Raw genomic sequence first — 10,595 nt, forward strand, 5'->3', positions numbered from 1 at the left:
AAGGTTTTAAAATGATTTCTTGTTTGGTTAAGTGGGGAAAACATTTAATTTTGAAAATTTATGTAATGTGAAACTTATGTATTCTAGTTGTTAGAATTTTGTAGACTTTTGCATATCTATAGATAAGAAGAGAATTATTTTGGATATAACTATGCATTAGTTTTTATATATAAAAATTATTACATGGGTGAAATTCCAATTTTATTTTCTAGATTTGTATAGGAAATTGAAAACATTGAAAGTTTTCAAATTGAATCACTAGAAAGTGACATATGTTTTGAGTTTACAAATAAAGTAAATTATGAAATATATATTTTAGTGATTTTTTTTTAATTGTAAATGATGCACTGAAAAAGGGGACAAGCAAAATAACTAAAGAGTTAGTGTTATTAGTCTCAACTAAAAACCAAATAAACACAACAAATTTTAAAAAACTTCCAATACATACCATAAGAGATTGAAAAGAATACACATGAAGCTTAACACAATGAAAAGAAGGGAGATGAGACTCCCTAAGGTGCTCCTATGATAATGTTTTTTCTTCCTCCTTAGTTCTTTTCCTCTCCAAGATCCAAATGAGTGTAACTCTCAGATTTTAGCACTAACCATGGATGCCAAGTGGAGATTCAAAATGGTTGATAAATGACACTTCCTATTTCTATATAAATTCTAGAAGTAGAATCATTATGAGAAATCTTAAGTGTTTATTCCAATACAAGTATAATAACAATGCTAAAATGCTTCCTCCTTTGATTGAGGAATGAGGCTCTATTTATAGAAGAAATGAGGAATTGAATGGTTAAGATTGAATTATTTTGAAAAGGGCTAGGATTGTATGATCCTCAATCCATGAGATACTTTCAACTCAATCTCATGTTGACAAGTGTCACCATGAGAAGGCTTGAGAGGAGATAAAAGAGGAATTAAATGCCTAAAGGGACATGATGGTTACCCTAGGGGGTTGGGTTAGGATTGAGTTAGTGGATAATCCTTTTATCCAAAGGATAAACTCTTGTGTAAGGGATAAAGGATAACCATGGTCAAAGCAATAAATGATTGAAGAGACATATGGGTTAAAGGATGGTTAAGTTAGAGAGAAAGTCTCTAACCAAGGGTTGAGTTTGAGTTAACCATTAATGATTATTGAAGACTTTAGAGGTTAACTTGTTGAAGACATAGAGCCTTTAATGGTTTATGAAGACTTTGGAGGCTTTTGAGAAGTGACCCTTTTCTTAAGGAATGTGCAAATGTTTAGGAGAGAATTAGGCTAATTAGAATGGTTTAGAAGAATCTAGAAGGAGGTTTAGTGTGCAAGTGGATTTTGTAGGAGAATGAAAGTGGGGGGGATTTTTAAATAAATATAAATTTATTTAAATTTGTGCAACTTGGATTAGGATAGAGATTTAAATAAATACTCATTTATTTAAACGTGAGAGGGATTTAATTAAATGTGAAAGGGGGATTAATTAAATAAATAGGCTTAAGAGGACTCTAGAAGGAAGCCATTAAAGGCTTGAAGACTTTAAGGAAAACCATTAAAGGCTTAAGAAGACTCTAGAAGGAAACCATTAAAGGCTTGAAGTGGGTGAGGATAAATAGGATTTTAAATAAATAATTCATTTATTTAAAATAGTGGTGCAACTTGCGTTTGCAGGAGAATGCAAGTGGATGGGGATTTAAATAAATATTTATTTATTTAAAAGTGCAGGGAGGGATTAATTAAATAAATATATTTTATTTATTTATTTATTTGTCTGAATTTGATTAAGTGAATTAAATCAAATAAATTGAATAATTTATTTAATTAATAGAAGAAGAGGGCTAGGGTGAATTAATTAAATATTGTTGATCGATGGTTAAATAATCAAATAAATACTAACTATTCATTTAATTAAGTGGACAGATTTATATGTCTAAGTAAACTTTTTTCTTTTAATCATCCAAGGGTCGAAACTGATTATATTAATAATAGTAAATAATACATAATAAAAGATACTAAAAATATATAACCAGTCTTAATTTTCCCCTATGATCTTCCATGTTCACTTATGCCAATATCCCTCTAGAGCATAAATTGAAAAATATCAAAATTCAATGGACCCTTGGTCTACTGGTGAAGTTGATTGGCTCCAAATGAGCCCACTAGGGATCAAGTCTTGTTGAGTGCAAGGCTTTGACATCCTAAGGGATGGGGTCGGGATCATGCCTTAGGCGAATTTGGCAGAATGGATATAGATTTGAAACTAATCTATCTAAACTTTTTTAAATACTTGAATGTAATTTTTTTTTGTAAAATTTATCAAAATTCAATGGGCCCTTGGTCTATTGGTGAAGTTGAATGACTCCAAATGAGCCCACTAGGGATCAAGTCTTGTTGAGTGCAAGGCTCTGACATCCTAAGGGACGAGGTCAGGATCGTGCCTCAGGGGAATTTGTCGGAATGGATATAGATTTGAAACTAATATATCTAAACTTTTTTAAATACTTGAATGTAATTTTTTTTTTTGTAAATTTGACACTATAAGTTAGTTGTTGATAAAATGCTAAAAAATGAGGATCTAGTGGAATATGATTTTTAATATTTTAATTTTATTTTGTATTAATAATTTGAAACTTTATTGTATGGATTATTTTTTCTTCACTTTGATAATTTAAAAAAAAAAAAATCTTGAAAGTTTTGTATTGTAAATCTAATTGTTTTGACAATACGCATTTATTTCTATCTTAACTACTTATCAAAATAGAAAAATGATATCATCATCACATGAAATTTCTCCTTTAATACATCATATTATTTAAAGATTTTAATAAAATTTATCGATTTTTTTTTAATAAGACAATCAATCTTATATTTGAGTGTTGATAATCTATTTTTAGTAAAATTAAAAAGAATAAATAAATACTAAAGAAAATATTAAAATAATTATATTTTGAAAGATACACTTATAGATTTACAATAATAGATCTACAATAAGATTTTTTATATTTTTTAAAAATTATTATTTAAATGAATAAGAGTTATGAGACATAAAATTTAAAATAATTTTATTATCTAGATAAATTAGAGTCAAAGTGATGTTCTATATGTATTTAATGAAACTTCTAGTTAGAAAAGTTGTGACACATCCAATTTTATTATAATAAATTTACCTAGAATATATGATTGCTAAAATTTAATTTTGTTGATCTACTACTTTAAACTTTCACTATATAGTTATATCTAGAAGAACTTACAAGTAGATTTTTGTGAAAATTGAAATTTAAGTTAAAAATAAGATAATAAAATATTTAATTATATTTCAGTTATAGCTCTATCACCTCAAATTGAGATACAAAAAGTTTTGTTGCACCAAAATGCATGTTATTTGTTGGATGCTATGTGATTGTTGATTATAATTACAACAGGATAACAATGTGATCAAGTGTGCAAATGAAGTTGACATAGGAGGGCTGAATTTATAGACTTCCAAGTGAAAGAATCAACAATGGAGGTAAAATGAAAACCAACAATTAGAACTAAGTTAATCGGGTAGTTGTAGAATGGATTGTGGAAGATTATTAGAATTATTAATTTCTTTATTGATTTATGGGAGAGTGGGATTAAAGTGGTCATGACATGGAGGCTAGGATAAAAAATTAATTTATAAATTTATGATTTATGGAATGTCATTATAAAATGGGTGGTGGAGATAAATAAAATTTATAATTTTTAAATTGATTTTTAGGTAGTTGAGTTGAAAAAAGAGATTTACAATAATAATGTTTACAATATTCATTTTTTAGATGATGACAATTTTAACAGAATGAGAAATGAATATTGTTAAAAAAATATTTAAATTAAATTTTAACAAATCATATGTCAAGGGAAAGGGGACTGAGGTACTAGGATTTAGGAAAGTGATCTAGCATTTAGGGACTACAAATTAAGTGAAATGAGATAATAATTGAATAAATTAATAGGAAATAAATGAATAATTAGGATTATGTATATTTTTAAATGTCTACATGCATATTTAGAATCATTTTGAATTAATTATAATAGCTTGAAAAAGTATTAATTTTTATTATATTTAGATAGTTAAGGTGAAATCATTAGAATACATATATTTTTTATTCAATATTGATTTATCAAACCAAATTGTAATATTATGCCTTAGAGATGATTTTTTTAAGGAATCTCCCGTTTTCATAAAACACCCATGAATCTTAATTAGGTGCACTATTTTTTTGAAAATAATTAACTCACTTTTTTGGATTAGTGAAAAATGATCTAAGGAATCATGTACTTTAATAAGTATGAATTTAAAAAGGAAAAAAATACACAAGACTCATGCAGGTTGTGTTACATTGGGAAAATTAAAAAATGGAACAATTTTTACAACATATTTCTAATCTTATTTTGAAGTCCAAGTTTGAAATGGAAATGAAGATTCTTGTTATAGAAGACTAAATCTTATTTGGAGGAGTTTTCCTTTTTCTTTTGTATAATTACCCATATTTTAGTCTCTCTTATTTGTAAGAGCCACCGAAGAAAGTTGAGGCTCGTTTATAAGCACACAATCTTTTGTTGCTAAAGCATTAACAATTCCATCCCAAATAAATTGCCTTTGGCCTAAGACTTGTCGCAACTCATCAACTCATTTGTTGGTTATATTGTCCATCCTAAGTGCTCCAAATGTTGATCATCTAGAGAAGTGAATTTGCTCATCAAAACCTTAGTTTTAGAAGGTTTTGAAGAACAATATGATTGTTTCACTTAGTATTTCTCTTTTAATTGTTAACTCATAAATTTTAATATATTGCTAAATAATTTAATTATTTGTTCATCAATCATAGACTAGTCCTAAGATATAACATAATATTTTTGACAATGACTAATAAAAAATATTTATACAACAAAATATAAAACTTTATTTTTTTAATTTGTTTGACAAAAGTCTTTAAATATACTTTCAACAACAATCATAAAAAAATTAAAAAAGAAAACAAATAAATTTAAAAAAATCTTCATATCCAATTCATAACATATAAAAAAAACCTACGAAATTACAATTAATTTTATAATTATCTATATAAATTTAATCAAAATAATAAATAATTGAAATTTAAAAGTATATTTTGTTTAGTATTTTGGACAAATTTGGCATTGCCCTACTTATTGCCTCACCCAAGTCATAACTTTAAAAAACCTATAATATTACAATTAATTTTATTGTCATTTATTTATGTATTTAATTGAAACACAATAAATAATTAAAAGTTTTAAAAGTACAATTTTTCCATTATTTAGTATTTTAGACAAACGTGGCATTGTCCAACTTCATGCCTCATTTTCTCATATAACATGCATATAGAGTTTATTATAAACAAATTAATCTTTATTGTTTTTCTTTATATCTCAACATAAACAAAATATTTTTTAATCACAGCCTAGCTCACAAATGAGGTGTTATAGCCAGATAAGCATTCTTTAATAAAAAGACAATGTGCAAATGAGAGGAAAAAACAAAGGAAACTGGTGGAAGATTGATTAGACTTGTGGCCTGGCCGCTTTTTTTTATTTAGAAATTGAGTTTTATGGACAGACTAGCGCCAGAGTGATAGCCAAATCTCCATGTGACCGTATCTGATAAGCGCCCTGCGTAGCTATCTCTCTCGTTACACCTAAATGTTCGGGCCGCCCTTACGCTATCACGCTTCCTCATAAGAAGATATGTACTCCCATTCTCCTAGATGGATGTCATTGAGCCACAATGATTATGGGCCGTTTTGTAGATATATACTATAAGTTACATACCTGAATTCGGTAGAAGCCAACGCAAGAACCAAAAAAATAATCTAATCTCTTGCCCCGTAAGACAGTAAGAAAGAAAGCTTCAAGGGAAAGCTAGAGAGCTGTACAGTGAGTGGCTTGTTTTGCATATCCAAGGCCCCCACGAACTCTATCAAAGAATCTCTGCTGAATCGCTGCTGCTGCTGCTGCTGATGATGATGCCACTACTGCTACTGCTTCTGCTTCTGTTACTGCTTCTGTTACTGCAGCTGCTGATTTAATCGTGTGTAAGACTGTAAGTAACTGTATCTGGTTTTCTGTGTATTGTATTGTATATGTTTTGATCAGAAGGATTTGAAGTGCCCCGCACGTGGATTCTGGAAAGGCTATGAGGCAAGGGGTGAAATGATAGGATATGTTCAGGTTCAGGGTTCCAGTCTCGATTCGGGTTCGATTTCACAGACCATGGCCATGAGCAGCGCAGCCACAGCGATGGGAGCCGCGGCAGAGGCGGGGAACAATAATAATAATAATAACGGCGGCAACGTCGCGGGTTCGAATGCAGTGGAGGGCGCGAGTGGGAGTGGGAGTATTGTGGATCCTAACAAGAAGCCGTTGGCAAAACGGTCGTCGACAAAGGATCGGCATACGAAAGTGGACGGAAGAGGGCGGAGGATTCGGATGCCTGCGACTTGCGCGGCTAGGGTTTTCCAGCTTACGCGTGAGCTGGGGCATAAGTCGGATGGGGAGACAATAGAATGGCTGTTACAGCAGGCGGAGCCCTCGATTATTGCGGCAACTGGGACAGGAACTATTCCGGCGAATTTCTCGACATTGAATGTTTCGATGAGGGGGTCGGGGTCCAGCATTTCGGCTCCGTTGAAGCAGCAGCAGCAGCAACAGCAAGCTTCGTTTTTTGGGGTTGGGCGGGATTCGAACCTGGCACGTCTGGAACATCAGTTCCGAATGCGGAACGAGTGGGAACGCGCGGAGGAGGATTCGAAAGGGCCGCACGGACACAACGACATGTCATTAATGGGGGCCGGATTTCATCATCATCAGGACAGCGGAAATCTGATGAGCGACATGGGGGAAGGATCGCTGAGAGCGGCGGCTCAGGCTCAGGATTCGGAGGAAGTGAATTTGAGGAAGAGGTTTCGAGAAGATCTGTTTAAGGAAGACGACAGCCCCCATGCGGACGCGGCAAAGCGCGTAATGCCGGCGGCGGCCATGTGGGCCGTGGCACCTGCGGGAATGACCAGCAGCGTTGGACATCACGCTCACGGTCACATGCCGCCAGGGGGGTTTTGGATGCTGCAGCCCGTGAGCGCAAGTGCGAATTCGCACCTAATGGCAGCCGGTCCACAATCTGAGTCTCCTATCTGGCCATTCCCTACCACGGGGGGAGCTTCCATGTACTGTATGCCTACCGGGGCCTCAATTCACCTCGGCAACCCCGGTTCGAACCTCGCCAGATCCAACAGTAACAACAACAGCAACAACAATAGCACTAACAACAGTAATCTTTCCAATCTTTCCGCACTGCCGCTGCCGTTTATTCCCAGAATGAATCTGATGAGCACACAGGATGCCACAGCTGCTGTTTCAGGTTCACCAGGAGGAGGAGGAGGAGGTTCCTCGCGGTTTATCTTGCCTTCGATGATGTTGCAGCAGCAGCAGGGATCGAACCCTGGGCAGGGCCTCGGGGTTAATCCGAACGAAAGTCATCTCGGAATGCTCGCTGCTCTAAATGCGTACAGTAAAATGAGTTCAGAACAACAGCAGAATCATCACCAGCAAGTGGAAGAAGGCAGATCGGGAGAAGCTGATCACCAGGCCGCTAATTCTCAATAAGAATTAATCCGTTCCAAAGCTCTAATTTTTATTTAATGGAGTTGCAGATTGGTGCAACCCTAGCTTTCTGTTTTGGATATGATTATTATCAAAATTGACATGCGTACTACTGTAATTTTCTACCGATTTCCAGCCAAAACATCAGGTCTGCGTGGAGTTGGATCCAATGCCGACGGCAACCTTCCATTTTAGACGTTGCAGTAACAGTTGAGTCCGTCCGTCCGTCCGTCCATATTCGATCTGTAAGTCCTTTCCTGTGTGTAGAAGCGCTATTGTATTCTCTTTCTTTTCAGTAAAATCGTCTTCACAGGTCCGGATCGTCCGTGTTTGAGTTTCTAGGTTTTTAAGATTTATTATTTGTTGCCTAAACAGGCCAAAGATTAGAGTTTGTTGCTGAACAGAGCAGGTGTGTACGTCGTGGATAAATTCTTTTATTTCTAAAGGGAAGGGGGGGATTGAATAACTTCTTGTGTGAATAGATGAAGATTGGAGAGCTTGCAAGTGTGCTTCTGAGAAGCTCTGGTCTAGCTTGTGCTGTGGTAATGGCCGCGTCATTCATGACTGTTTCTCTTCTGATTTGTTTCTATACGTGAGTGGTTTTAACTTGTAACTGTATTTTATTAGGAACCATAATTTGACTTTGTTCCTAAGGCTAGCACTCAGTCAGTCAGTGACTACTTGGGAACTGTATTTTTCATAATCTGGTAATTGTTTTCGAAATACTCAAAATAACTGTCTTAGACAAATATTACCTATGTTCGTATAGCTTCTATACGGAGTTTCTTCTGTATTGTAGAAATTTTTTCTGAAAGAGAGCTTGAAATTTGAAATTTGAATCTTGAATCTATGTTTTTTTATTCATCTCCTGCACTCATATATATCTATTCCAAACGCTTTACAAATGTATTTGCATTGCATGTTTTCTGGATCAGTGCCTTGTTCTAAAATAATAATAATAACTTCTGGTCCGTAGAACTCCACTGTGTTTCATCCAGTAGAATAAAAATGGTTTCTTTTCTTTCTTTTCTAAAGAGGCCCAGAATGATCATTGGGATGATGCTTTTTGAACGGCAACTCCGAAAGCACTAGAATAGCCTTGGCCGGTTAGAATCAGTCTTATTCTAAATTTTAGGTTTTGATCCGTCGCAGAAGACAGTTTTGTAATGCTATTCATGTACCTCAGCCTTTTTCTCATTCGTATTCATGTACATTTTTTTTAAAAAGTGAGTGCTGGATCGCCATTTTTTTAATTTGACACTCAGTCTTAAACAACTTAATTATTGTGTTATCCGGCCATGATTGGGAAGGCACGATATGTAAGCATCCGCAAAACATGGAATTTTTGAATGAGTCTTGATATCCAAGCAATTCATTTCTTTATTCAAAAGAGAAAAAACAGCATTGAATGTCTGCAATAGTTATTTCTTTAGTACTATTGTCTGCCATAAAACCTGCAACTGTGCAAGACATTCAAGTATTCCGAATGATCGTATATTAAACCCGTTATTATAGTTTCTTTGAAACTTTAACTTTTACTTACACATTAACAAAGAAGAATCTTCTTCCTCACGCAGAGATTCCAATTACATAGTGCCCAACGGTACACACAGTAGCTTCTGACATTGCTTACATCGCAGCTTAAATAGCGTGACGTTGGCCATTAAAAAAATGGATCAGAGAGGCTTCAAATTTGAGTGCAGATTAAGTCTCTAAATGTAGTGTACATATGACGAAAGGCTATCGTCAACAAACAACAATATCTGCACAACCCATCAAACCTCTTACACTCCTGTCGGATCGATCTCCATTTTGTTCGTAAACTACTGAAATTTAAGTAAACAAATTCATCTAATCCCTCCATTATCTTTACTCTGACGTACAACGCATAACAGCCAAGTCTGACGAATCAGTCATCACTGACTCAAAATATTGTTCACTGTTGTGCCATGTAAATGTGCTCCTCCATTCAAAATACCAAATCAAGCAATTTTTCTATTGCAACTTGCCTTGAAGTCTATAGGCTTACAACGCTATTGCTATTATTTTCTTCCATTCTTTTAATCATTTGAAAGCATTTAACAGCTCACGTTATGCTTCCCTTCTACCTGTCCCATGTGTATCTTTCCTTCTCTGTAATGGAACAAACAATAAGTGCTGTAAATGATTTTTTTTATTGGTAAACATGCAAATAATAATTGTCATTAGTGTTTTTTCAAAAAAAAAATAATAACTTGTGAAGAGGCAAATTGTAATTGATGCAGATGATTTTTATGTTTTTTTTTTACTGTAAAGAGGCAAATAGTAATCATTCCATTTATCTGGCTTTGCCCAGAGCTGATAAAATATAACTTCCCCTCTTGGCAAATTATATTTCCAGAATGTTCCTGCTTTGCTTTTTAAATTCATTTGTTCAGTATGTACAGAAAAGTAACATGTTGTATATAAACAACATATTGGAGCAGCCCTGTTAGAATAAAAACAGGAGATAAGACTAAATTATGAGGAAATAAATACTGAAGGAAAGGTCTTGGCAGGTAGATAAGTAGTATTTTATTTGTGAGGAGGCTTCCTTGAAGGTGCAGAACAGTTTATATTTCGATGAACATGCAGCTTTAGGATCTAAGGATTATACGCCAGTAAGGAGGAAATTTTATTATAGTAAAAAATATATTATTTAAATGTTGGTGATGATATGTTGACGAAATAAGAATATTGGTATTTGTATAATCTTACCCATAGCCTGGCATTCAGTTTCTGAGATGCCATGTTCATTCAAGAGGGAAAGCACTATTTTACAAATGTTTATAGAATAAAAATGGGTGTGGCATGAAGCAGGCTGTGAATGTATTCAACATAAACAAGAATGCTTCTTTAATTCAGCTTAAAGTCACGAGAGTTATCTTCTAAAGCTTTTCTAGCTTTCATGAAAACATATCCTTTCAGAGACTTATTATAAAGCACAATATAA

The 10,595-nt window shown here is 33.9% G+C and overlaps 1 protein-coding gene across 1 annotated transcript; it reads left to right on the forward strand.

The window, feature by feature from the left end:
- The first annotated feature begins 5,691 nt into the window (after positions 1–5,691).
- On the forward strand, positions 5,692–8,488 carry LOC131050206 (transcription factor TCP8). The gene is made up of 2 exons (XM_057984387.2): positions 5,692–7,869; positions 8,000–8,488. Exon 1 carries the CDS (start codon positions 6,179–6,181, stop codon positions 7,625–7,627), a length of 1,449 nt encoding a protein of 482 aa, XP_057840370.1. The 5' UTR covers positions 5,692–6,178; the 3' UTR covers positions 7,628–7,869; positions 8,000–8,488.
- The last annotated feature ends 2,107 nt before the right edge of the window (positions 8,489–10,595 follow it).

This window comes from Cryptomeria japonica, chromosome 7 (genome assembly GCF_030272615.1).
Source record: "Cryptomeria japonica chromosome 7, Sugi_1.0, whole genome shotgun sequence".
Classification (NCBI taxonomy): Eukaryota; Viridiplantae; Streptophyta; class Pinopsida; order Cupressales; family Cupressaceae; genus Cryptomeria; species Cryptomeria japonica.

Excerpts from the sequence above, each read along its gene's own strand:
- LOC131050206 (XM_057984387.2), top strand. The coding sequence starts at position 6,179 with ATGATAGGATATGTTCAGGTTCAGGGTTCCAGTCTCGATTCGGGTTCG.